A 27497-nucleotide genomic window follows, 5' to 3' on the forward strand; every position below is an offset into this window, starting at 1 on the left:
GTCAAAGTACAGCCCGTGCTATAAGTGGGAATGGACTCGTAGAACTGGAGGGATTTTGACTCACATTTGCACAGGAACGCACACGTCTGGAGATCGCTATTCCCCCGCACTCATGGAGAAAAACATGCCTAGTGCTCCTCGGACTCGTGATACGGCAGGACCGTAGCAAACAGTAAGAACAAAGTGGAACTTATCGGCAGAAATTAACACTGCACTTATAGCGATGCGATTGAAATAGAAGGAGACTTTCGGACACACTGTAGTTTTCTGAACAGAAGAGATCCATGTATGTGCTGATTTTTGATCAGCCAATGCTTTAATAAATACACCAAAAGATGAAGCGTTTTGACTGCAGGTTCCTAAAAGTGGATAAATGATCATGATAACAATGGTGATAGCAAGACAATATAAAAGACCCACCTTTAAAATATAAGAACAAAAAACATAAATGCATAATTTTGCCAGTTAATTTTTATTTAACCTTTAGCAAACAGCCAAAAAACCCCAGAAAGTGCCCAGATTAAGCTTGTAGTGCAGAGAATATTCCATTTATGACACCATTAGCTCATTATTACAGGAAATACTCAAGTTAACATGTTTCCTCTGAAGTCTGCAGCCTCTCCTGTGAGACTGACAAAGAAAGCAGCTTTATTTCTTGCTTTCTTTGACCAGTTGTTCCACTTCCTTCATGAAGCGCAGGCAGAGCTCATCCTGCCACGGCAGAGCAACACACTGAACCGCCACAGGTAGACCCTCGCCACCAGTCACTGCCTGAACACAAAAACACACTCCTGTCACTTAATGCTCAGCAGCTGAACGCACCACAGTCTCCTTCATCCACCTACTGTGATAAAAAGAAACTCTATAAATATTGGAGCCGCAATAGACTGATCTGGTTCAGTTCTTGGTTCTGTGTAAAGTCATGTTAAGTACATAGAATTGAAGTGAATGTCCAGAGTAATACATCACATTTTTAAATAACATTCCACAGAAAAAAAATTGCATTTCTTAATTTAGTTATTACAAGATAAAACTGATACTAAGGGAAAAATTAGATTCAAGCAAGTAATGTTTATTATTACTTCAACATGCACAGATGAGTAATAGGGAACATCAAACGATGAGCTCTACATAGCCCGAGACAGATGTGCTACAGCAGCTGATTGAAACCACATTAAAGTACACTGACGCACATTCACAAGTATACAAAAAAAAAAAAAATGTATCTGTATTTTAGACTTTACATCAGGGGCTCCTGACTTGTTGTTGCTGCATGAAAAGCTAGCCTGACACTGAGTCTAAGACACCAGATTTATGTGTACGCGTGTACATCTGTGATCTCACGTATTGTCAAAGTGCATGCAGCTGAATTTGTGTAGACCCACCAGTAATAAGTAATGGTGTTGGAGCACAGCTGATGTGCTGAAAACCGTGTGCTGTTCATGATCCTGGAATTATAACTGTTTAAGTGGAGTATAATAAAACTTTAAAAGCACACTTTTACTTAATAACTTTTATCAACATAAATACATTGTTTAGTATGATGTCCTTCAAAGGTCTGATTCTTCTGAGGATCAGTGCTGTCCTCCTCCCTGTTTCTCCATTTTTTGGCCGCTTCTCTTTGAACCCTATTGCACAGGCTGTGAAACTGAAGAGCTGGAAGCAGTTTTGTTGCCGCTGGCATTGTGTGACTCGTTTAGCTTGAAGGTTACAAGTCACCTCTGACTTCATTGAATAAATTTAGCATTAAGTGGTTTGGTAGTCAGTTCCTTGGAATGGTTAGTCTGATTAGCTATCGATCTTGCTTATCGGTTGCACTTGCACATGAGATACAATCAGCTGATTTCAATTCATATGCCGCAGGGCGAAAATAGTGACACAGTCTACAACGTGGATATAAACATTACTTTTATTTTAAATTGCAGAAAAGAACAAGCGTTAAGTTACAGTGAAAACCTCCAGAACAGAAACAACTGCAACAGTTTTTAATCTACTGCACAATATTTTGAAGGCATTTATCTGCTATAAAAAGACAGGCCAGGAAAATCTGATTCACATTCTCTGTATTTTATCCTCAGTTACTTTGACACAAAGGCATCTGCTGTGATGCTTACACTTCTAATAAAGTCTCACATGTGTCAGCTTTGTTTTTATACATAGATATAACAATAGGAATATGTACTGATAAATGATCAGAATTATAATATTTCTGGATGTCTGCGATAAAACTGAATCAACATCGATATGCAGCACTAATTTTACTCTTACTGCACTTTCTTTACAAAAATCTACTTTATGCCTTTTTAATGCTAAAACCCAGTTTTGTCCTGACACAACGTGTTAGTAAATCTGGCTCTATGTTCTCACTCAGTCTTATCTCACTGGTACATGTTGCCTACCTCTTTGAAGAGTTTGTCCCACATGTCCTGATAACAGCCCTTATAGTGCTTGAGTTCCTCCTCATCCTTTGTGGTCACTGTGGAAACAGTGACTACACCCGCAGGAAAGGTAAGGAGATTGTAGAGCATCGTGTAGCTGGCAGCAGCTGAAAGTGTAGAAAACAAAAATAAAGAAACATAAACACCATTCTTAGCCTTTACAAATGCAATTATTGTTTAATTTAAATATAATTTAGTTAATGCAGTAATGCCTTTGCTTGTTGTAATCCAGGTTACCTTTTAATCAAGTAATGTCTGGAGACAGTTTCATGACTCTTACTGTGCTGCACTCTGTCCTGTAATGCCCAGTTTTCCCAGCAGTAGACAAAAGCAGTCGTCCTCATCTTTGATGAAATGTCTCTTTTTCTTCACTTTTTTAAGTCCTGTCACACTCTTGTATTGTAACATGTAACTGTTTTGTTTCTTATATGTATCCGGTTCCCCAGTGAGGAAACTCTCTGAATCCACTACAACATGAATTACACCTTTAGCTAAACTTCATTTACAAATAGAAGTACTAAACACAATAAAAATTAAACTGGAAAAATAAAGCGGTTGTTTTCTTAGTCCCTGCAATCTTTTGCCTTTTATAGTTTACAGCTATCATAATCAGCCATACTTAAAATTTTGCCACAGTATAAGAAGTTGTAGGCTGGACCAGTCACAGGACACAGCAGCACATCAATGTTGCAGCTCCTCCAATGTGCTATTGTCTCTTGAATGTAGTCCTAAAGAAAACACAGGAAATCTCAATTTCTCCTTCAGACTTTCATACGTGACCATGCATCACCAGCTGACAGTACCTCAACAGCAGCATGTTGCTTCCACAGCTCTGGAACAGATCTAAGAATGAAGCAGAATGTTTGGATATAATTCCTAGCACATGGAAATGTAACAAAGAAACGATTCAAGCACAAATGAAGAATTTCAAGGATACTTTCTCACCCAACTCCACAAAGAGCATCAAAGTTGGCAGAAAGACGAGGAAACTGCCAAAAAAAATCAGCATCATTATAAATGTTTTATCAGACTGAACTGTGAAGTTAACTGTTAAACCAAGGACTCACCACGGGTTTGAGCAAGAATGAAATGGTTTTCTTCAACCACTTGGGAAAGCCGTAAGGAAAAACCTGAGGCTCCAGACAAGGGTCCACAGGTCCCCCTTCCCTAAAATGAAAGAGATCATTGGCACAGGAGAAAACAGTCTGTTCAGAGACACTGAACTGAGAATTACTGTAATGGTTTCAAAAAGAACCACAACCCCATGTTGCTCGTAAAGACAATGGCAGCATGGTGATGTTTAGTGGTTAGAACTAAAAAGAAACAAAATCTCAAAATGTTAGATGATTTAAGTTTAGAAAACAAATGGTACTAACTGACTTATTAAATGGAACAACTCACAGTTTTTGTAGCAGGGTGGTAGCTCCATCTGCAAATAAACCCTTTAAAAATAGTTCAGGGATAATTTGATCCATCTTCAGTGGACAGTAAGGGACGAGCTAAAGGCAAAAATGACAGGATTAATGACCTATGACTCGTAGGGCTATGCGATATGTCGAAATACACTCAACAAAAATATAAACGCAACACCTTTGTTACTGCTCCCATTCCCCATGGGATGGACGTAGAGACCTAAAATTCATTCCAGATACACAATATAACCATCCCTCCCAAACAGTGGTCACAAATCAGTCCAAATGTGTGGTAGTGGGCACATCTGCTATATTGAGATAATCCATCCCACCTCACAGGTGTGCCACATCAGGATGCTGATCTGACATCATGAGTAGTGCACAGGTGTACCTCAGACTGCCCACAACAAAAGGCCACCCTGGAATGTGCAGTTTTTTGCGCTATTGGGGGTCTGGGGACCCAGAACCGGTCAGTATCTGGTGTGACCACCATTTACCTCATGCAGTGCAACACATCGTCGCATGGAGTCTATCAGATTGTCAGTTGTGGCCTGTGGAATGTTGGTCCACTCCACTTCAATGGCTGTGCGAGGTTGTTGGATATTCGTGGGAACTGGTACACGCTGTCGTATACGCCGGTCAAGCACATCCCGAACATGCTCAATGGGTGACACGTCCGGTGAGTATGCTGGCCATGCAAGAACTGGGACATTCTCAGCTGCCATCTGCCCTGAACAATGTGAACCATGATTCATCCGTGAAGCGCACACCTCTCCAACGTGCCAGACGCCATCGAATGTGAGCATTTGCCCACACAAGTCTGTTACGGCGACGAGCTGGAGTCAGGTCAAGACCCCGATGAGGACGACGGGCATGCAGTTGAGCATCCCTGAGACGGTTTCTGACAGTTTGTGCAGAAATTGTTTGGTTGTGCAAACCAATTGTTCCAGCAGCTGTCTGGGTGGCTGGTCTCAGACGATCTTGGAGATGAACCTGCTGGATGTGGAGGTCCTGGGCTGGTGTGGTTACACGAGGTCTGCAGTTGTGAGGCCAGTTGGATGTGCTGCCATATTCTCTGAAACGCCTGTGGAGACGGCTTATGGTTGAGAAATGAACATTCAATGCACGGGCGACAGATCTGGTTGACATTCCTGCTGTCAGCATGCCAATTGCACGCTCCCTCATTGCTTGTGGCATCTGTGGCATTTTGCTGTGAGACAAAACTGCACATTCCAGGGTGGCCTTTTGTTGTGGGCAGTCTGAGGTACACCTGTGCACTACTCATGATGTCAGATCAGCATCCTGATGTGGCACACCTGTGAGGTGGGATGGATTATCTCAATATAGCAGATGTGCCCACTACCACACATTTGGACTGATTTGTGACCACTGTTTGGGAGGGATGGTTATATTGTGTATCTGGAATGAATTTTAGGTCTCTACGTCCATCCCATGGGGAATGGGAGCAGTAACAAAGGTGTTGCGTTTATATTTTTGTTGAGTGTATATCAGATGACTTTATGAAAACATCTATCATTTCAAATTATATGCTATCGTTTGGCATGGTGTCGCAAAATAAACTGTTTACAGCAATATTTTTTCATCGGGACACAGAGAATACCAGCTTAGCCAGTGAAAATGAGGCAACAACAGGTAGCTCCAAATGGAAGGACCAGTCAAAATAAATCAAGGACCTTATTACCTCTGAAGCATGGACATGGTTTGGTTATGAAAGGACTGACGCGGAGCGGAAAACTGTACTATGCAAATTACGCTGCAAACCACTCACCACCACAGACTCAAACACGACAAACTTCTTCTACCACCTACACAAGAATCATGTGAAAGCGTATGGAGCGAGTTTATGGATGGGAAGCAAAAAAGAGTCGTCAGGTGCTCAAAATAAACTTTAGACTCAAACATTAGAACAGGCTTTTCCCCGCAGCACGCCATGTAATAAATACATACAAATAGAAATTGGAGCCCCTGTCACAACTTATGTTTAAAAATGTATAGCTTCATGCATGGGTCAAAGTACTCGACTCCAGGTACACAACGCCCAGCTGAAAATACTTCACGCAAGTCGAGTTGCCCGAGATTTACAGAATTTACAGAAAATGCCCTGTTTTGTGATATCTATTGTTATCAGGATGAAAAATGTCCTATATTGGGATATGAGATTTTGGTGATATCGCACAGCCCTAAATCACATACGTGGCTTGACAGTGATCATAGTGTGTGTGGTGACGTCTTACTGTGTGCCCTGCTTGCTCTAGCAGAGCTTTGACCTCTCTGACGCCTCGGGCCATGCTTGGAGATGGATGCGTGTAGCCATTGCTTTCCAAATAACCGATCCTTAGAGGTCTGGAGCTTCTGTATATCTAAGGGTTAGAATTTTCATTTCCTGAGTCAATTAAATATAATCAGATGTTTTTGCGAAGTTTAAGATTACAGCCTGTAAAGCGTAATATAAAGTGAAGGATTAGGACAACTATGTATCGGTTTAATTTGTAGTTTTTAACCAAAAGAATAATCATTAACAGATTATATGAACCTCACAGTACAGGACACACCTCCATGTTAAAAGGTAATGGTGGAACAGTGGGGTCCAAAGAAAACATGTGGTCACAAAGAAGTGCCTGCATGCACAGAGCCAGGCTGTCCACATCTCTTGCCATGGGTCCAGGAGATGACGACACTAGTTTCATACGAAATATAAAGCAGTGACTCAAATATTTGAGACAGTTTGTGTCTGTGAAATATTGCTATACAGTGGTTATGTAACTACATTTACTTTATATGTAAAGTACATATGTTTCTTACCCGACTTTTGCCCTCGATAAATTGGACGAAGGCCCTGTAAACTAATCATTACACAAAAGTGTTAACAAAGACAAGAGTTTAACTCAGTGTAACTCAATGTGTAATAAATTTCCAGGAAACTGACTGAATGAGACCCACCTGAGCCGACCTGCAGTTGGCTTGAAACCACAGATTCCACAGAAGGATGCAGGAATACGGATACTGCCACCTATATCAGTGCCTATACCAAGCAGAGAGCCCCCTCCCCCGATGAGAGCCCCCTCCCCACCAGATGAACCTCCAGAGGTCTTCTGGGGGTTATGAGGGTTCACAGTCTGCCCGTAGATAGGATTACTGCAGTCATAGCTGTCAACAGACAGTTAATGAGTCTCTGCATATTATTTTCATTCATATTTTCATTATTTGCACATTTGGAATGGACAAAGGCAACTTAACACATGCACTCAGTTTTAAATGTGCTGTAGATTTTTATGTGAGTAACTGATAAAAGATGTACTTTAAAAGAGCTTGAGGCAAGTTGGTTCTCACAAAGGGAATAGCTCCTTGTTTCTTCAGGACTTGAACAAGCACACTGTCCTTTTCAGCGGGCTGGTCCAGGTTAATGACCACACCACAAGAACAGTCATGATTCTAGTGTTGGAAAAAACAAAGATGATAATGTTACATCAAATACCTGAGCTATGATGCTCGAGAATACTGTACCATACTTATAAATACTGATGGGAAATACTTTAACTGTAACTGAAATTTGCATTGCATAACCTTTGTAATACCTTAAATGTAATATTTTCTTTGACGCTAACTGGAACTCCGTACAAGAGACCATCCTTGTTGGAGCCAACAGTTGTCAGCTGGTCCAAACTCTCCAGCAAAATTTCAGTGCAGCAGTTCAGCTTTTTGTTTACAGCCAGAGTCTGTTGGAAAGGAAACAAGCACAGACAGTTTGAGATTAACTTATTCACCTAAAGGGATTTTAATCTTTGTAAAATATTAAACTCTTGTTGGAAACACAAACATTACTTGACACATCAGTCTGTGTTGCTTATATGAATATTTTTATCCAGTGTGTCTAAACTTTAACTGTAATAAGACAATTCTGTGTAAAAAGAACTAAAAAGCAGTGAGTTATAAGTAGGAGTAATGTCAAAAATAAACAACATTAAGATAAGTCTGAGTAATTTAAATGATTACTTGTTTAAAAATGACTTTTGCTGTATTTGATCTATTATGAAAGATTTGTGTCATGCTGGATATTGAACCTTTTCCATGTAAGAGTAAAGCACATCCTCGGGGCGCAGTAAACCTTCGTTCAGCTGCTGTGTCAGCTCAGACAGGGAGAGCGTCAGGATGAAAGCAGAGTCAGTTGTCGGATGCTAGGAGACACAGACCCACACAGAATCATTATGTTATTATTTCTTTTAAAGGCTGCAACAAAGAGACGGAACCACATCCATGTACAGATTCAGGATTCTTCCTTCCACTTTTTTTTTACAAACTTTCTCAAACACAGCAATGAGTTCACTGCACTTAAACGGTTTGCACAGTCATAACTTTCATTTTCATGCTCAAGCATGGAGACATTGCAAAGTGCCAGTATTTTGGTATTTAATAACTACACCTCTGCCAGGTTAAACTAAAAGCAGATCATTAGCTGAGATTATCGATAAAGAGAAAGTAGAAAAATCCCCAAAGCTCTGAACTCTCACCGACTGTTTGTACCGGAGCACCGCCTGCTCTGCCCGCTGCAAGCTCTCGTCTCTCCTGTTTCTGGCTCTCTTGATCTTTTCCTCTGCCTGTCGGAGGCTGTTGATCTTTTTCACCCGCACAACCAGGTATCCCACAATGCAGGCAACACCAGTGAGCAGAGCCGCTGTCCACTTGTCCATCTTCACTCTCTTAATAAACGGTTCAGTGTTCTGCGTGATTTTCGTCTTTGTCCTGGGGCTGCAAATGGGTTTAAATGCCACATGGTCCTAACACACAGCTGTTTAAATGCGACAGGCTTGCCTTGTTTTTAGCTGTGAACTAAAGTGGGCGTGGTGAGCATGTAGGGTTGATTAACTTCAGGACAGACAAAAAGCCTTTTTTAGTTACTCATTAACCAGTAGCCACCAACAACTAATATGATAAGAGATAAGATAAGATAAAACTTTATTAATCCCTCGGGTGGGTTCCTCTGGGAAATTCGGTTTCCAAAAGCACAGCACCGACAGAAGTTACAGTTACAGAATATTATATACACACACACATATAAATACAGAGACATATATAAATAAAATATACGAAGGGGATAAATAGGAATAAAAATGAAAATACAAGTGAATTGCACATTTCAAGTATGGAGTCTATTGCACCATTGACTATTAACAAAAGTATTACACAAAAGGTATTGCACAGTGAAGTGAAGAGGCACTACAGCTTAGTTGTTCCCCCCTCCCTTGTCCCCCTGTTTCCCCTCCCTCTCCCCTCCAGAGAGGAGTTAAACAGTCTGATGGCGTGTGGGACAAAGGAGTTTTTAAGTCTGTTAGTTCTTGTCTTGGGGAGAAGCAACCTGTCACTGAACAGACTCTTCTGGTTGTTTATGGCCGTGTGCAGAGGATGCCCAGCATTGTTCATAATGTCCATCAGTTTCTTTAATGTCCTTTTCTCTGCCACTGTCACCAGAGTGTCCAGCTTCATGCCGACCACAGAGCCAGCCTTCCTGATCAGTTTCTCCAGCCTGGATGAGTCCTCCTTTGCTGTGCTGCTCCCCCAGCACACCACAGCATAGAAAAGTACTCCAGCAACCACTGACTGGTAAAACATCCACAGGAGCTTCCTGCAGATGTTAAAAGACCTCAGCCTCCTGAGGAAGTACAGTCGGCTTTGGGCTTTTTTATACAGGTGCTCTGTGTTGCATGACCAATCCAGTTTGTTGTCCACCCACAGCCCGAGGTACTTGTACGTGTTGACCACCTACACCTCCTCCCCCTCTATCTGAACCGGCAGTGGACCTGCTCTAGACCTCCCGAAGTCCACAACCAGTTCCTTAGTCTTTGAGGTGTTGAGTTGCAGGTGGTTTGTGTGACTCCATGCAACAAAGTTCCTCACCAGGCTCCTGTACTCCTCTTCCTGATCATCCCAGATACACCCCATGATGGCTGTGTCATCTGCAAACTTCTGAATGTGGCATAATTCAGAGTTGTAGCAGAAGTCAGAGGTGTACAGGGTGAAGAGAAGAGGGGACAGCACAGTTCCCTGTGGTGCTCCTGTGCTGCTGACCACAGTGTCCGACGTGATGTCCTTCAGCCTGACGTACTGTGGTCTGTCGGTGAGGTAGTCGGAGATCCAAGCCACCAGGCAGGGGTCCACCTCCATCCTGTTCAGTTTTTCCTGAAGCATACAGGGCTGGATGGTATTAAAGGCACTGGAAAAGTCAAGAAACAGGATCCTGACCGTGCCTTTTCCCCCATCCAGGTGTGAGTGGGCTCTGTGCAGGAGGTACAGGATGGCATCCTCCACTCCGACATCCGCCTTGTATGCAAACTGTAGTGGGTCCTGGGCATGTTGTACCTGTGGTCGGAGGAGGTTGAGGAAGAGCCGCTCTAGAGTCTTCATAAGATGTGACGTCAGTGCCACCGTTCGGAAGTCATTCAGCTCATTGGGCCGGTTCCTTTTGGGGACCGGGACGATGCAGGATGTCTTCCATAGGGCGGGCACTCTCCCCAGTCGCAGACTGAGATTGAAGACTCGTTGTAGCGGCTCCCCAAGTTCAGCAGCACACGCCTTTAGCATCCTAGGACACACCTTGTCTGGGCCTGCTGCCTTTCTGGGGCGAAGCTTCCTCAGTTGCCTCCTGACCTGATCCACTGTGACACTGGGAGATGTTTGGGAAGAGGGGAGGGGGGGAGATGTCTTGCTGCTGAGAGAGGGATTCGAGGAGGGGGGTGTCATGGTGTCAGGAAGGGGGGGAAGCGAGGGAGGTAGGAGAGTGGGGAGAGGACTCTGTAGTAAAGGTGAGGGTGAGGGTGGGGGTTGTGGGCTGGTCAAAACCTGTTTCTTTCGTTTGCCTTCTCCACAGTCCCCCCCACTGTACTTTTCTTGGTGTTGTGGCCTGTGATGGTTTTCACACCATTCCAGACCTCCCTCATATTGTTCCTCTCCAACTTCTGCTCCACCTTCCTCCTGTAGGTGTCCTTTGCTTCCCTCAGGCAGCGTTTCACCTCCTGCTGTGCTGCTTTCATCTCCTCCTTCACTTTGCTCCTGAAAGCCTTCTTCTTCATGTTGAGGACAGCTTTGACTTCCTGTGTTACCCACGGTTTGTTATTAGGATAACACCGTACCGTCTTAGCAGGGGCGACTGTGTCCACACAAAAGTTGAGGTAGTCTGTAAGACAGTGTGTCGCCCCCTCTATGTCCTCACCATGTGGGCTCAGAAGCACATCCCAGTCTGTGGTGTCATAGCAGTCTCTCAGAGCATCCTCCTTTTCTGGGGTCCATCTCCGGATGGAGCGCGTTGTGACAGGCTGCCTTTGGACGAGGGGTGTGTATTGTGGCTGTAGGTAAACCAGGTTGTGGTCTGACTTCCCTAGTGGGGGGAGGGGGGTGGCTCTGTATGCATCTCTCACATTAGCATACAGTAGGTCAATTGTCCTGTTGCTCCTTGTGGGACAATTCACAAACTGGTGAAAAGCAGCCAGAGTAGAATCCAGTGTGGCATGGTTAAAGTCTCCAGATATAATAATGAAAGCCTCGGGGTTTTGTGTCTGAAGTCTTGCTGTGACTGTGTGTATTTTCTCACAGGCAGCTGTTGAGTCAGCCCTCGGAGGGATGTAAACACACACACAGATCACATGACTGAACTCCCGAGGTAGATAATATGGCCGCAAGCTAACAGCTAGCAGCTCCAGGTCCGGACGGCATACCGAAACTTTAACGGAGACGTGTCCAGGGTTACAGTATCTGTTGTTAACGTAGACCAGGGACGTGCAGAGGGGGGGGGGGGCTAGAGGGGCTTGAGCACCCGCCCCTTTCCTGATGAGTGCCCAAAGTGCCCTTTTGTTGAGGCAACTTTTAAAATTTTTTTATTTATTTTTTTATGTGTGTGTGCGTGCGGAGTCCTTTCTGTGCCCCTCAACAATAATATTTAACTATTAATCACAGTTTTGCTAAATAAAAGGATCTGGCTTGCATCAGTCACATGATCACTATTAACCAATGATCGCCCTCGACGGCAGAACGCGCTGGTTACGAGCCGGGAACGAGCTCACAAAGAGCACGCGCATTTTTTGCGGTCCGGAGCTGTAGGAGAAACACAAGTTAACTCAGAGACACAGACTGATGCGACAAAACCAGTAAGTAGGTGTACAGCGTACACTGTAGTGTGTAGCACCCAGGAGTATTAGCTTATTACGTACACGTTGGTAAGCTGTCTTGTTGCAACTGACGAACTGAAACAAACGAGCGTGCTGTGTGTGCAACAGCGCGACAAACATTACCTGTCCTTTTATTAACTGCACAGGTAGTGCTGGTCATAGCTGCTGGCTACCTGTGTAAGGCTGTCATGGGTCTGTAGCTCTGTCACCGTTTTAGGGAACATATTTAGTTTTAAAGTATTTAGAACATATTTAGTTTTAGAGTAAGTTTCTGGGCATTTCCTGCCTTTCTGGAGGGATTATATTTCACTAAAAAACGATCTAATATGCATGTCCACATAATAATTATTATAATTATAATATATTAAAAAACACAAGCTGTATTTTAAAAAACATACATTAAGAAGCAGATTATATTAGATTTATATTTTAAATAAGACAAAAGTTGGATTTTACAGCAGCAAAATGATTGTATCTCTAGTTTAAAAATGTAATAAGCTTTGCCCTGCACAGAGTGGATAGTGAAACAAATGGAATCATCATAAATACATTATTTCATATTTATTACTTCCCCCTCCTCATTGCTTTATTATTGTAGCTCTAGTAATGAATAATAATGTAAGGATTCTGGATCAGCACCATGATGCCCATAGTATATACAGTATTCTGAAGAAGGTCTAAAATGTCACTGTGTGTGCATGTGTGTGTTTTATTTAGCTGGATTTAAAAAAATATTACTCATGATATAACATTGTGCAGACATGGCTGGTAAGGACATGAGGAGGAAACAGTAGGAGCTGTGTGAGGCTACTAAAGGCAGTGCTATAACATTTTTCTGTCATCATTTTATTATAGATTAAGTGCAGGAGTTGTTAGGTGTGGATAATTAGATTATAGTTTATTGCAATAGCAAGTTGTGCCTTGTTCTCAGATAGACAGCAAGTGGAGAGTGATATATGAAATGATGGGATGGAAGGAAGAAGAGAAGCAAAGAGTGATTCACAGGCAGAGCCGAGTTTATGTCACAGTTTTTTGTTGCCTTATGGTTCCAAGCGCTGTCACCAATCTTTGCATTTTGTTATTATCTCATGACACTTGTTTAATCAGCTACCATCTCTCCTGTGGACTTTTTAATGTCTACAGTCTCAGATCAACACAGCCCTGCCCTTCCCATATTAGATTCTTGATGAATGTGTGTTGTTGTTATTCAGCCTGGTTCAATGTGCCCCTTTTTAACTTTGAGCACCCGCCCCTTTAAACCTCTCTGCACGTCCCTGACGTAGACAATGAGTCCCCCACCTCTGCTTTTTCCGCTGGCCTGCGTGTCCCTATCGGCTCTCACGGATGTGAAACCGCATAGGTCTACGTTAGCCTGTGGCGTTAGCTCGGTTAGCCACGTCTCCGTGAAGATAAACAAGCTGCACTCACGGTATAGTCTGTGGTTGTTCAGAGCGCACAGTTCATCAATCTTATTCTGTAGCGCGTTCACGTTGCCCATTATCACTGTCGGGATTGATGGTTTGAATCGCCTCCGGTGATCCGCTCTCCTCGCTCCAGCATGAGCGTGAGAAAGAGTGATTAACCCACTAACAAAAAATCAATATGCTATGTAATTAATAGCATAACACAGTACTAACTTAGCCTATATGCACAAGAACATAAATAATAAACTTCATTCAACACTGTAAAATTAATTAGCTCCAAGAAATTATGGATACAACTATAAATATAGTTATTTGGCTTATATCGTGATATATATCGTTATCGCCCGAAATGAAAAAGCATATCGTGATATGAAAAAATCTTATATCGCCCAGCTCTATTAACAATATAGCTCCAAGCTACCTCATTGAGCTACTTAGATTATACACCCCTGCTAGAGTACTAAGATCATCTTCCCAGTCACTCTTGGTACTGCCGAGATCCCGGCTGAAGACTAGAGGTGACCGAGCGTTTGCCTTGGCTGCACCCAATCTATGGAATAACCTCCCCATCGCTGTCCGTGAGTCTGATTCCATTCAATCCTTCAAATCGCGGTTAAAAGCCCACCTATTTAGCCTTGCCTTTTTCTACCAGTTAATGCTTGTTAGTTAGTTTAATGCTTATTTCTATCTCCGGTCTATTCTTAACTACTTTTAATCATTTTTAAAATTTTTGACTGTTTTATCCTTTACATATATTGTTCTTTTATGCTTTTATATGCATTTCTTTTGCTTCTATGTTTTTAATGCCATTTAACCTGCTAGCATGTTGGTACTTTGCCATAGCCTGTTACGAACTTGCACGTTCATGTGTTTGTTTTGTGCAGGTGATGTACCTTTTTATGTTAATTCAGCTGTGCCAGGGCCCTGCTCCGATTGGTGCGTGGATACACCGCCCCGACGTGACTGGTTCCAGCTGGAGGACCCGCCCATTAAAAGGAGTCTGGAGTGCTACTGCAGGAGAGGTCCTCGCGTTTCTCCTCATGACCCAGCAGTGTAACTGTGGCAGCCGCTGGCTACAGTGCGGCTTAAAAGTTGTGGAAGTGGAGTGGGTAGGGGTGAGCTGCCGTTTCTTTTGATCACCCGTTTTTTCCTGTTTTGAATTAGTTAAGGAGGTCAGACTCTGTCTTTACTTTTGACTTTGTTTTGGTAAGGTCAGGGGAGCGGGATTTGTGTAGATTTGTTTTTGTTTATTATTTTGGCCTTGGCTCACCCTGAAGTGTTGACACTCCCGTTTTGTTGTTCCTTTTTTTCACTTTGTAAATAAATCACATTATAACGAACGGATTTGTTTCCTGTGGCTGCTTGGGTCTTGGGGTGGGAAGCGAGTGCCTCACTCATGTTATTGCCTGGCCCTAGACGGGTCGTAACAAGCCTTCATCCTTCCCTGTTACTTCATCTTACCCTCTTGTATGTTAAGCACTTTGGTACACCACTGGTTTTAAATGTGCTGTATAAATAAAGGTTATTGTTGTTGTTGTTGTTGTTGTAAACAAAAGCAAATGTAGTATGTACTAATTTGTATATGTATACAATGTAAATCGTAGAATTATGTGCACAAACAGTAATATTACTTTACATACTTATTATTTAATGCTAATTCTTAACATTTTTACACATGTACTAGCACTGTCTCTTTGCCTACTGTTGACATGATTCCAGTTTTCGTTCTTTTAGTGCCTTTTCATACTTTATTACATGAAATGGATGGTAATACGACAAAAGACCTACAACAATAAGAACAAAAAATGTGTAATTTTAACAATTACCTTTTATTTAACCTTCAACAAACAGCCAAAAAACAAAAAGTGCCCAGATTAAGCTTGTAGTGTAGAGAATACTCCACTATTTATGACACCATTAGCTCATTATTACAGGAAATACTCAAGTTAACATGTCTCCTCTCAAGTCTGCAGCCTCTCCTGTGAGACTGAGAAAGAAAGCAGCTTTACTTCTTGCTTTCTTTGACCAGTTGTTCCACTTCCTTCATGAAGCGCAGGCAGAGCTCATCCTGCCACGGCAGAGCAACACACTGAACCGCCACAGGTAGACCCTCGCCACCGGACACTGCCTGAACACAAAAAAACACTCCTGTCACTTAATGCTCAGCAGCTGAACGCACCACCTAAATGTGTAATTTACTAAACAGGGCAAAAGAGCACAATCCCCAAATAGTGCTGAAAGGTGTTTACCTAGAAAAAAAATGGATTTGCTGAATTCATGGGGAAGTCATGTGTGTACATGTGTTCATCTGTAATCTCACGTATTGTCAAAGTGCATGCAGCTGAACTTGTGTAGATCCACCAGTAATAAGTAACGGTTGTTGGAGCACAGCTGATGTGCTGAAAACCGTGTGCTGTTTACACTCCTGGAATTATAACTGTTTAAGTGGAGTGTGATAAAACTTTATTAAGGAAAAATGTATTTTTAAAGTTTATCAACATAAATACATTGCTTTAATGTCCATCAAAGGTCTGATTCTTCTGAGGATCAGTGCTGTCCTCCTCCCTGTTTCTCCATTTTTTGGCCGTTTCCCTTTGAACCCTATTGCACAGGCTGTGAAACTGAAGAGCTGGAAGCAGGGGCGGAGCGTGGGGGTGGCTTACGGGGCTTAAGCCCGGGTTGTTTTGTCAGAAGCCCGGGGTCTTTTGGAGTGTAATTTTTCATAGTTAGATGTCTGGCTGACAACTGTATAAAACAAAAAGTACACACAATATTCGAAGCACATAGTGCACACTGTGGGAATTTACGACTGTGCGTGAATCCCCCCCTGATATTGGTATGATCCAAGCTCAGGCACTAAGCGACTGAGCGAGGGGGCGGGGCAGCTGCTGCCCGTGAGTGCGCTGTTGGAGAGACGGAGCCAGCCATATTAAGGAGAGCTTAAGTTTGACCAGGTACCAAAGCAAATAATTCGTACCGTACAAATAATGTAAATATGACGGTGCATCACGAAAGATTGATATGAAACTGATCACTTGACCAATATTACGTTACTTGCTCTTCAAGTGAATCAACAAATGGCAAAATGAAAAGCCGAACAAATGCTATTTTTTTTAGAGAGTCTTAGCTTACGTGTGTTTATTTCATATTTTCAGTTCTTACCCTCCCCGACTAAATCGGTTTCAGTTATGTACTGAAACATAAGAATGGACATTCGAGGGTTCTTTCAAAGAAAAAACTCAGGTAAATGTTATTTTATATATTATGCTTTGTATGTTGTTCAGTATATTTCTATGCAAAACAAGAGGGATTTCAGTACACAGCAGGATATTCACATTTGTAACCAGATATTTACATACACTTTAGGGAGAAAACATAAAACATTTTTACTGTACAACATCAATTTAGAGTAAATTTTTGTTTTAGATAAATATTGAAATATATTTTGAATTAGTTAAATTTCAGAATAAAGAGAGACAGAGCTATTTTTATCACTTTCATCAAATTTAGGAGTACATGTACACTAAATTTATTGTTAATTAATAAGAAAACTCCAGACGATTCCATTCTGAGCTGAAGAAGCTTCTGATAGGTTAGTAGAGTCCATGTGAGTAAACTGGTGGCACAGCTGTGGATGCATATAAGGCAAAACACAGAGCCTGTTTCTGTGACATGGGAAAATCAAGAGATATCAACCAAAACACCAGGAAAAGAACTGTGGAGCTCCATAAATGTGGCTCAAGTTTGAATACAATTTGGTGCCATTTGCAATTAAGAAATACAGATAGTTTCTCTCTTTACTCTTAAAGTTAACAAATATGTTTTTATATTTATCAATCTAAAAAAATAAACATTTAGTCTGATTTGATGTTACAATTAAAAAAGTGTTTTTATCTGAAGAGTAAATATCTGGTTTCAACTGTATATTTGATGATTGTCAGCACAAAGAGGGAGAGAGAGGAGAACGAGGACAGAACAGATGAACAAGAGCAGGTGAGACACACATGTTAGTCAAATGGTTGTTTACCAAAAGTATCACCGTATCACAGGTCCTCATGTATCTCGTACCTAGTGTTTCTTTTTAGGTTTGTTATTTTTCAAATTCTGTATTTATTAAGTTCTGCAGGCTTGTTTGCACAACAAGGCTAAATAATTATATAAACTTTTCTCAATCTAAATAGTGGACTTTGGTAGAATTAAAAAATAAGTGTAGTGCAGGTCTATGATGATTTTTAGTGCTATCATCTAGTTCTGATTCTGGTTCTGTCTCGGTTAAGTCCTCAGTAGTCCTGATTTTGAACTGTTGTAGTCCTGTTTTAATTCTGGATCAGTTCTGGGTCTGGTTGAATTGGGGTTTAGTCCCTGTGTCTTGATACAGCCCTGACCTTGTTCTGCCTTGCTGCTTAATTAAAAAACTAGTTTAAGGTGTCCTGCACATGTGATATATATTTTTCCCTATATGAAGTCATTCTTTTTTGAACAGAGCCTATTAATCTTTCAGTCATTTCTACACCCCCCCCCCCCCCCCCCAAAAAAAAAAAAAAAAAAAAATCCCACATGCATACTACTCTTTGGGCTAAGCCCCGGGTGTTTCAAATGTCTGGCTCCGCCTCTGGCTGGAAGCAGTTTTGTTGCCGCTGGCATTGTGTGACTCCTTTAGGTTAGAGGCTCCAGGTCATCTCTGAAGCTATTGAGCAAATTTAGCATTAAGTGGCTTGGTAGCTCTGTACCTTGGAATTGTTAGTCTGCTTGCCTATCGATCCTGCTCAATGGTTCCACTTGCACATGTGCTGCAATCAGCTGATTTCACTTCATATGCCAGAAGAGGAAAATAGTGACGCAGTCTATAGCGTGGATATAAACATTAAACACGTGCAAATGGATCATTTACAAAAGTCTCTGAGCCCCCACTTCTTAACTGAAGTCTTCTTACTGCACTCGCTTTGGAAAAATCTATTTTTTTTCATGCCAAAAGTTTGTCCTGACACAACGTGTTAGTAAATCTGGCTCTATGTTCTCACTCAGTCTTATCTCACTGGTACATGTTGCCTACCTCTTTGAAGAGTTTGTCCCACATGTCCTGATAACAGCCCTTATAGTGCTTGAGTTCTTCCTCATCCTTTGTGGTCACTGTGGAAACAGTGACTACACCCGCAGGAAAGGTAAGGAGATTGTAGAGTATCGTGTAGCTAACAGCAGCTTAAAACGCAGAAAAGACAAAACAATTACTTACTTACTTACTCTATATCCAGACCCAGGTTACTTTTTAAATCAAGTAATGTCTGGAGAGTCGTCCTCATCTTTGATGAAATGTCTCTTTTTTTCCTCTTTTCAAAGTTCAGTTGTATTATAACGTGTAACTGTTTTGTACACTAAGGAGCTTGGAAATAAAAGTGTCTGGACTTCTTTAGGTTTCTTGAAGACGTTTCACCTCTCATTCGAGAAGCTTCTTCAGTTCCAAGAGCAGCTGGTGGAGAGTCCCAGATTTTAAGCCCCATGGAAGTGTCCCCAAGAGGGTCATGGACCACCCATTGATCCTATACCTAATCACACCATCCAAGGTGTGAAAACGGGTGTAAGTCACAAGCAGCAATGATGTTTTTCTTTCCAAGCTCCTTAGACTACAGTGACCTGGATGACTGAGTTCACAGACATGTTTTGTACACTGTCATTCTTTTTTTTTATCATGTCTATCCAGTTCCCCAGTGATGAAACCCGCTGAATCCACTACAACATGAATTACACTTTAGCTAAACTTCATTTACAAATAGAAGTACTAAACACAATAAAAATTAAACTGGAAAAATAAAGTGTTTTTTATTAGTTACTGTTATCTTTTGCCTTTTATATTTTACATATCTTTGTAATTTTCTGAAACTATTAAAGTAACAATATCTGATCTAATTTGTGACTTTTGCTTCACACTTTAAACATCTTTAAAGTCCTGTAATTACATTTTTTTGAAAACAAAGTGATAAATACAGAAACTAAGTTGTCTGTCATACTGAGTTAATCATACTTGAAAGTTTGCCACAGTATAAGAAGTTGTAGGCTGGTCCAATCACAGGACACAGCAGCACATCAATGTTGCAGCTCCTCCAATGTGCTATTGTCTCTTGAATGTAGTCCTAAAGAAAACACAGGAAATCTCAATTTCACCTTCAGACTTTCATACGTGACCATGCATCATCAGCTGACAGTACCTCAACAGCAGCATGTTGCTTCCACAGCTCTGGAACAGATCTAAGAATGAAGCAGAATGTTTGGATATAATTCCTAGCACATGGAAATGTAACAAAGAAACGATTCAAGCACAAATGAAGAATTTCAAGGATACTTTCTCACCCAACTCCACAAAGAGCATCAAAGTTGGCAGAAACACGAGGAAACTGCCAAAAAAAATCAGCATCATTATAAATGTTTTATCAGACTGAACTGTGAAGTTAACTGTTAAACCAAGGACTCACCACGGGTTTGAGCAAGAATGAAATGGTTTTCTTCAACCACTTGGGAAAGCCGCAAGGAAAAACCTGAGGCTCCAGACAAGGGTCCACAGGTCCCCCTTCCCTAAAATGAAAGAGATCATTGGCACAGGAGAAAACAGTCTGTTCAGAGACACTGAACTGAGAATTACTGTAATGGTTTCAAAAAGAACCACAACCCCATGTTGCTCGTAAAGACAATGGCAGCATGGTGATGTTTAGTGGTTAGAACTAAAAAGAAACAAAATCTCTAAATGTTAGATGATTTAAGTTTAGAAAACAAATGGTACTAACTGACTTATTAAATGGAACAACTCACAGTTTTTGTAGCACGGTGGTAGCTCCATCTGCTAAAAAACCCTTTATCAATAGTTCAGGGAAAATTTGATCCATCTTCAGTGGACAGTAAGGGACGAGCTAAAGACACAAATATCAACACTAAGGACCTATGACTCATATCACATACGTGGCTTGACAGTGATCATAGTGTGTGTGGTGACGTCTTACTGTGTGTCCTGCTTGCTCTAGCAGAGCTTTGACCTCTCTGACGCCTCGGGCCATGCTTGGAGATGGATGCGTGTAGCCATCGCTTTCCAAATAACCGATCCTTAGAGGTCTGGAGCTTCTGTATATCTAAGGGTCAATCTTTTTTACTTCCTCAGTCAATTAAACATAATCAGTTTGCAAAGGTTAAGATTACAGCCTGTAAAGTTAGTTCTGTATCTCAGGACATTAATAACAGGTGAGGTAAGAGTAATATAAAGTGAAGCGTTAGGACAACCATGTATCCGCTTAATTTGTAGTTTTTAACCAAAAGAATAATCATTAACAGATTATATGAACCTCACAGTACAGGACACACCTCCATGTTAAAAGGTAACGGTGGAACAGTGGGGTCCAAAGAAAACATGTGGTCACAAAGAAGTGCCTGCATGCACAGAGCCAGGCTGTCCACATCTCTTGCCATGGGTCCAGGAGATGACGGCACTAGTTTCATACGAAATATAAAGCAGTGACTCAAATATTTGAGACAGTTTGTGTCTGTGAAATATTGCTATACAGTGGTTATGTAACTACATTTACTTTATATGTAAAGTACATATGTTTCTTACCCGACTTTTGCCCTCGATAAATTGGACGAAGGCCCTGTAAACTAATCATTACACAAAAGTGTTAACAAAGACAAGAGTTTAACTCAGTGTAACTCAATGTGTAATAAATTTCCAGGAAACTGACTGAATGAGACCCACCTGAGCCGACCTGCAGTTGGCTTGAAACCACAGATTCCACAGAAGGATGCAGGAATACGGATACTGCCACCTATATCAGTGCCTATACCAAGCAGAGAGCCCCCTCCCCCGATGAGAGCCCCCTCCCCACCAGATGAACCTCCAGAGGTCTTCTGGGGGTTATGAGGGTTCACAGTCTGCCCGTAGATAGGATTACTGCAGTCATAGCTGTCAACAGACAGTTAATGAGTCTTTGCATATTATTTTCATTCATATTTTCATTATTTGCACATTTGGAATGGACAAAGGCAACTTAACACATGCACTCAGTTTTAAATGTGCTGTAGATTTTTATGTGAGTAACTGATAAAAGATGTACTTTAAAAGAGCTTGAGGCAAGTTGGTTCTCACAAAGGGAATAGCTCCTTGTTTCTTCAGGACTTGAACGAGCACACTGTCCTTTTCAGCGGGCTGGTCCAGGTTAATGATCACACCACAAGAACAGTCATGATTCTAGTGTTGGAAAAAACAAAGATGATAATGTTACATCAAATACCTGAGCTATGATGCTCGAGAATACTGTACCATACTTATAAATACTGATGGGAAATACTTTAACTGTAACTGAAATTTGCATTGCATAACCTTTGTAATACCTTAAATGTAATATTTTCTTTGACGCTAACTGGAACTCCGTACAAGAGACCATCCTTGTTGGAGCCAACAGTTGTCAGCTGGTCCAAACTCTCCAGCAAAATTTCAGTGCAGCAGTTCAGCTTTTTGTTTACAGCCAGAGTCTGTTGGAAAGGAAACAAGCACAGACAGTTTGAGATTAACTTATTCACCTAAAGGGATTTTAATCTTTGTAAAATATTAAACTCTTGTTGGAAACACAGACATTACTTGACACATCAGTCTGTGTTGCTTATATGAATATTATTATCCAGTGTGTCTAAACTTTAACTGTAATAAGACAATTCTGTGTAAAAAGAACTAAAAAGCAGTGAGTTGTAAGTAGGAGTAATGTCAAAAATAAACAACATTAAGATAAGTCTGAGTAATTTAAATGATTACTTGTTTAAAAATGACTTTTGCTGTATTTGATCTATTATGAAAGATTTGTGTCATGCTGGATATTGAACCTTTTCCATGTAAGAGTAAAGCACATCCTCGGGGCGCAGTAAACCTTCGTTCAGCTGCTGTGTCAGCTCAGACAGGGAGAGCGTCAGGATGAAAGCAGAGTCAGTTGTCGGATGCTAGGAGACACAGACCCACACAGAATCATTATGTTATTATTTCTTTTAAAGGCTGCAACAAAGAGACGGAACCACATCCATGTACAGATTCAGGATTCTTCCTTCCACTTTTCTTTTTACAAACTTTCTCAAACACAGCAATGAGTTCACTGCACTTAAACGGTTTGCACAGTCATAACTTTCATTTTCATGCTCAAGCATGGAGACATTGCAAAGTGCCAGTATTTTGGTATTTAATAACTACACCTCTGCCAGGTTAAACTAAAAGCAGATCATTAGCTGAGATTATCGATAAAGAGAAAGTAGAAAAATCCCCAAAGCTCTGAACTCTCACCGACTGTTTGTACCGGAGCACCGCCTGCTCTGCCCGCTGCAAGCTCTCGTCTCTCCTGTTTCTGGCTCTCTTGATCTTTTCCTCTGCCTGTCGGAGGCTGTTGATCTTTTTCACCCGCACAACCAGGTATCCCACAATGCAGGCAACACCAGTGAGCAGAGCCGCTGTCCAGTTGTCCATCTTCACTCTCTTAATAAACAGTTCAGTGTTCTGCGTGGCTTTCGTCTTTGCCCTGTGGCTGCAAGATGCAAAAATCCAAGCGGACCTAACAGTCAGATGTTTAAACACGACGACAGGCTTGTCTTGTTTTAGGCGTGGCCGTGTTGTGTACCGTAGCTTCCCTAATCTACATGCACAGCAACATGTCCTTTCATTTTAATAATAAGCCACATTCCAAAATGTAAAATCTAATTAGTTCTCAGAATGTAAATAAATTATGCAAAATCTCTGCCTTAAAGAAAAGTACAGCTTACTTAAGATTGCTGAGTTAGAGCAACTTATTCATTGTGAGTACACAGCAGTAAGAATAGCTTGATTTTTCTGAGTGAGAAATACTAAATGTTAACTGACAAACATTTATTGTTCAGCAAAATTAAAAAATAGTTTGTGGTAACTTACGTTTTAACATTTTGCTTATGTGACCAAGTGGTCGGCGGAGTTATAAAAGAATAATAAAATGACAACGCTATAGGGGAATTTCACCCCCAGGAAATATATATTTAAGAAAAATAGATAAAAGGAATAAAGAGAGGCCGCACAGATTCAAGGATGCACACCGAGGCAGATTGGCTCCAATATTAAAACTGTTTTATTTATAACAAAAATAAATAAAATATTAGAAAATCAAATGTAGCGTCGTGTTGACAGTGTCCTAAAACTTTAGGACACTGTCAACAACGACGCACCGCAAGAAGAAAATCACTACAGCCCACCCGGTGCTGTACAAAAGAAAGTGCGAAAATGACCCACCACCTGAGGTCTCAGGGCCACTGGCACGTCCTCCGTTCACCGAAATAAAACACAGAAATACGTTAAAAGAATAAAAGGACACTGAGCGTCCGGCTCGCTACAGATCATAAAAAACTAAAACCAACTTTAATTAAAGAAATCACGCGCGCGCGCACGCACACAATACTGGAAGGCGTACGCCCCACGAGTCAACTACAACTCCAGCAACAATCCAGAATAAAATAAAATAAAACCAGGCGAACCAGAAAAAGGTAAGCCTACAGTTTCACGACGAGACAAGACAGCAGGCTCCACCGAGGAGGAGCCCTCACAACAGCAGCTGGGAAGGCGTTTCACTCTTCCGATTAAGGTCGGGCAGTTTGCCAGGGAGATGTGAAGGCAGCAATCAAACCCTATAACAACAGATAAATATAACCTTAACCTCCGGTAATTGTGAATGCTAATAAAAGTAGTAGGACCGGAGGCGCTATACTCTCACGGGTGGAGATAACTGGAGCACTTCTCTCCGCAACGCCGGAATAAAACAAACTGCCGCGCTGTAGCTGTCATATGATCTACTCGCTTGCTGATCAATCCGTTGTGGTGTGCCAGCATTGGCTGCTGCTTTTTGCCAAACGGATGGGAGGAATAAACCAGGAGAACACCGGCTTTGTCATGGTCCTGGGTCGGTGACCCAGCGCTTTGAGTTTATGATTATTATTTTCTAGTTTATTCTGTTTTTGTATTAGTTCTTGGGGTTTGGTTGTCGTGTTTCTTTTCCCTACCTGTGTCTCCCTCTGTGCTCTGTACAGGTCCCCGAGTTTTGTGTTGTAAAACAGTCTGTGTGTGTCCTGTTTTACTTTGTAGGGCTGTGTCTCGTTATGCCCATTAGTTCCAGCTGTGTCCCCTCCTGTGTGCCGTTTCCTGATTACCTGGTGTGTGTATTTATATTTTGTGTCTGCCTGTGCTTCTCGTCGCGTCGTCTGTGTTTCTCTGTGAATCTCCTGTGTAGTCTACATTGTTCCATGTTTCTTCGTGTCTTTCTGCTCCTCGCTCTATGTCCTCCATTTCGTATTAGTTTTCCCAGTTTAGGTTTATGTTCGGTTCTGCCCACACCTTGGTTTTGTGCACTGTAAATAAAACCCACTTGCACCTCTGCTATTGGATCCTCCTTTCTCACCCTCCACACGACTGCCGCCCCAGCCGTGACAGGCTTAACTTTATATGGACTGGCGCCACCCTGCAATCAATATGCAGGTGGGTTCCCAATTAACCTAGTGGCGCAGCCGAGAGCAAGCGCAGTAGAGCGAGCGAGGGAGAGAGAGAAAAAGAAAGGCGAGTAGCCCATCCGGCTACACTTACAAATTAAATGCAACTAAATCCCATTAAATTTGTATCACTGTTGACTTAAAAGATTTCTTGTCCAACAACACAATAAACAATATAAAAGTGTATGTAAATATGAATACAAAATAATAATGAAAAACACTTCTTGTAAAGCGTTAAATCAGCGTAACGATTATTTTTAAACGCAAAAAATTGATCAGCCAACATACTGGAAACTGTTCTCCTGAACAACAAACCACCACTACTGTAGCTGGTGTTATTTAATGTTTTCAATGTTTTCAAATCAACATTTCATATTTTTTATTTTATATATGTATCTGTTACACGATTTAAACTTTAATAACTTCACAACCAATAAAAGCCTTGGATGTAATCCTTTTGAAACTACGTTCACATAACTTTGTATTGCAATTTACATTAATGATATTGGCTGTTGAAGCTAAAGGTTTCCCGAAGGAATTTTTCTGCTGTTTTCTGACCACCGCATGGATTGTTCCCAAGATCGTTTGTGTCTCGGCATTTTCTGGATCCTGTTGATGTCTGCTTGATGTCTGTGTAAAAGGTTAACATCTGTGTTTAAGTTGAAATGTGTGGCTGGTAAATCTGGATTACACTAATAGTTAAAAAGTTAAGAGATAAAAAGGCTTATGGGGATGTTAGTTCAGTTTATGTCTTCATACAAGGAAAAAAGGGAACCCCCCAGTTATAATTTGGTCTTTGTTATATCGTTCAGTGTTAAATCAGTATTTTCTAATTACACTTTACATCTTCCATGGCATTACTTAAAAAATACCACTAGGTGGCGCATAGCGGCCGGGAGGAGCGTAAACCCCCTGGGAGGCAAATCTGCAGAATAAATCCTGCAGTTGAAACGTAAACAAGTTCATGATCTGTGCCTCTTTATTTCAATATACAGGTGGGTTACTAGTCCTCAAAATGACTAATAGGTAACACAGTAGAAGAAATAAGACTGTTGTGAACTCGTGAATGAAAGTATACCGTTATAAGCTGCAGGATCTAGGATCGCACCCCTCCCAGGCACCTGTCACACCAGGGGGGCAACATCTGCTTAGTCGTGGTCGGCTTTGATGACCTCCGCCGTGAAACCTGAGGCCGCTGCGTCGGATTTCTCGACTTGCTGAAGCCCGTGCTCCAGCTCCTGCTCCTGCTCCTGCTCCAGCTCCTGCTCCAGCTCCAGCTCCAGCTCCTGCTCCTGCTCCTGCTCCAGCTCCTGCTCCAGCTCCTGCTCCTGCTCCAGCTCCAGCTCCTGCTCCTGCTCCAGCTCCAGCTCCAGCTCCTGCTCCTGCTCCAGCTCCTGCTCCTGCTCCAGCTCCTGCTCCTGCTCCTGCTCCTGCTCCTGCTCCTGCTCCAGCTCCTGCTCCTGCTCCTGCTCCTGCTCCTGCTCCAGCTCCAGCTCCAGCTGCTGCTCCTGCTCCTGCTCCAGCTCCAGCTCCAGCTGCTGCTCCTGCTCCTGCTCCAGCTCCAGCTCCTGCTCCTGCTCCAGCTCCTGCTCCAGCTCCAGCTCCTGCTCCTGCTCCTGCTCCTGCTCCAGCTCCAGCTCCAGCTCCTGCTCCTGCTCCTGCCAGGATTGGCCTGGTGAGTGACAGATCGCTTTTGAACGACACTTTTGATCTTCTGGACTTTTTCGGTTCCCGTGATCTGGATTTCCTGTGTGTGACTGAGACGTAGCTGAGTGGTGGCGAGTCCAGTGCTCTGTCTGAACTTCTACCAGTGGATTGCTGCTATTTTAACTCGCCACGGACGTCAGGCGGAGGTGGAGGCACAGCGGCTATTTACAAAAAAGATGACAAATGTAAGCAGTGTTTTCTGAAGCCTTCATTCTCCAGCTTCGAACTTACCTCGCTTGAGGTGAGTCACACAAACCCGGTTTTCTGCGCCTCATCTATTGCATGGAAATAAAACAAGAACTTCATAAACGACTTCCATTTTTTCCAGCTGGGATTATGCCCAACTATGATCATGTTCTTATTGCTGGCAATTTTAATATACGTGTGTTGTCCTGATAAACCACTGGTAAAGGACTTTTTGGGCCTTTTGACTCTTTTAACCTGGTATAGTCCGTGCCAGGCCCTACACATGAGCACGGACACACACTGGACCTTGTTCTTTCATGTGGTCTGCCTGTCACTAACCTGGAGATCTGTGACTCTGTGCTCTCAGATCATATGCCTGTGTTATTCAATGTTGCTTTTACACATACTGCAGTTAAATCTCGCGCTGCTGCTCTGCACTGTCGGGTTATTAACCCCTCCACTGCCACGCATTTTTCTGTTGCTTTTAATCAGCCCTGTGGCCCTTCTGACTTTGTCTCCTCTGATACAGAAGACCTTAATTCCTGGTCTTATTCTTGCTGTCAAACTATCTTGGAATCTGTGGCTCTAGATATTATTTCAAACTCTAAGACTGCTGGAATTGCTACTAGAACACTG

At 42.0% G+C, this 27497-nt stretch overlaps 2 protein-coding genes and 1 long non-coding RNA gene across 4 annotated transcripts; 1 reads left to right on the top strand and 2 right to left on the bottom strand.

Annotated features, from left to right (window-relative positions):
* Nucleotides 1–228: 228 nt before the first annotated feature.
* On the bottom strand, nt 229–8670 carry LOC146546382 (vitamin D3 hydroxylase-associated protein-like). 2 transcript variants are annotated; one of them, XM_085265568.1, is made up of 15 exons: nt 8380–8670; nt 7933–8046; nt 7447–7587; nt 7170–7303; nt 6812–7018; nt 6674–6714; nt 6424–6548; nt 6106–6231; nt 3840–3937; nt 3506–3605; nt 3384–3427; nt 3242–3281; nt 3058–3166; nt 2400–2545; nt 229–771 (listed from the first exon to the last, which is right to left on the bottom strand). In XM_085265568.1, the coding sequence occupies exons 1-15, from the start codon at nt 8557–8559 to the stop codon at nt 649–651; spliced, it is 1728 nt and encodes a 575-aa protein (XP_085121694.1). In that variant the 5' UTR covers nt 8560–8670; the 3' UTR covers nt 229–648. The 2 variants fall into 2 exon arrangements, 1 of the variants encoding a protein (XP_085121694.1); XR_014890816.1 differs by lacking the exon at nt 229–771 and having other exon boundaries at nt 2528–2545; nt 2676–3166; nt 8380–8668.
* A 5246-nt stretch (nt 8671–13916) lies between these two features.
* On the top strand, nt 13917–14791 carry LOC146546383 (uncharacterized). Its single transcript, XR_014890729.1, has 2 exons — nt 13917–14029; nt 14363–14791. It is a non-coding gene; the product is annotated as an uncharacterized LOC146546383 (long non-coding RNA).
* A 470-nt stretch (nt 14792–15261) lies between these two features.
* On the bottom strand, nt 15262–24596 carry LOC146546384 (vitamin D3 hydroxylase-associated protein-like). The gene is made up of 16 exons (XM_085265105.1): nt 24486–24596; nt 22753–22990; nt 22305–22418; nt 21819–21959; nt 21542–21675; nt 21184–21390; nt 21046–21086; nt 20796–20920; nt 20441–20566; nt 20253–20350; nt 19919–20018; nt 19797–19840; nt 19655–19694; nt 19471–19579; nt 18505–18650; nt 15262–15579 (listed from the first exon to the last, which is right to left on the bottom strand). The coding sequence occupies exons 2-16, from the start codon at nt 22930–22932 to the stop codon at nt 15457–15459; spliced, it is 1728 nt and encodes a 575-aa protein (XP_085121231.1). The 5' UTR covers nt 22933–22990; nt 24486–24596; the 3' UTR covers nt 15262–15456.
* Nucleotides 24597–27497: the final 2901 nt, after the last annotated feature.

Source organism: Mchenga conophoros, linkage group LG23 (assembly GCF_057382185.1).
Source record: "Mchenga conophoros isolate Kocher_MC1m ecotype Shallow Benthic linkage group LG23, M_conophoros_male_GT1.1, whole genome shotgun sequence".
Taxonomy (NCBI): domain Eukaryota; kingdom Metazoa; phylum Chordata; class Actinopteri; order Cichliformes; family Cichlidae; genus Mchenga; species Mchenga conophoros.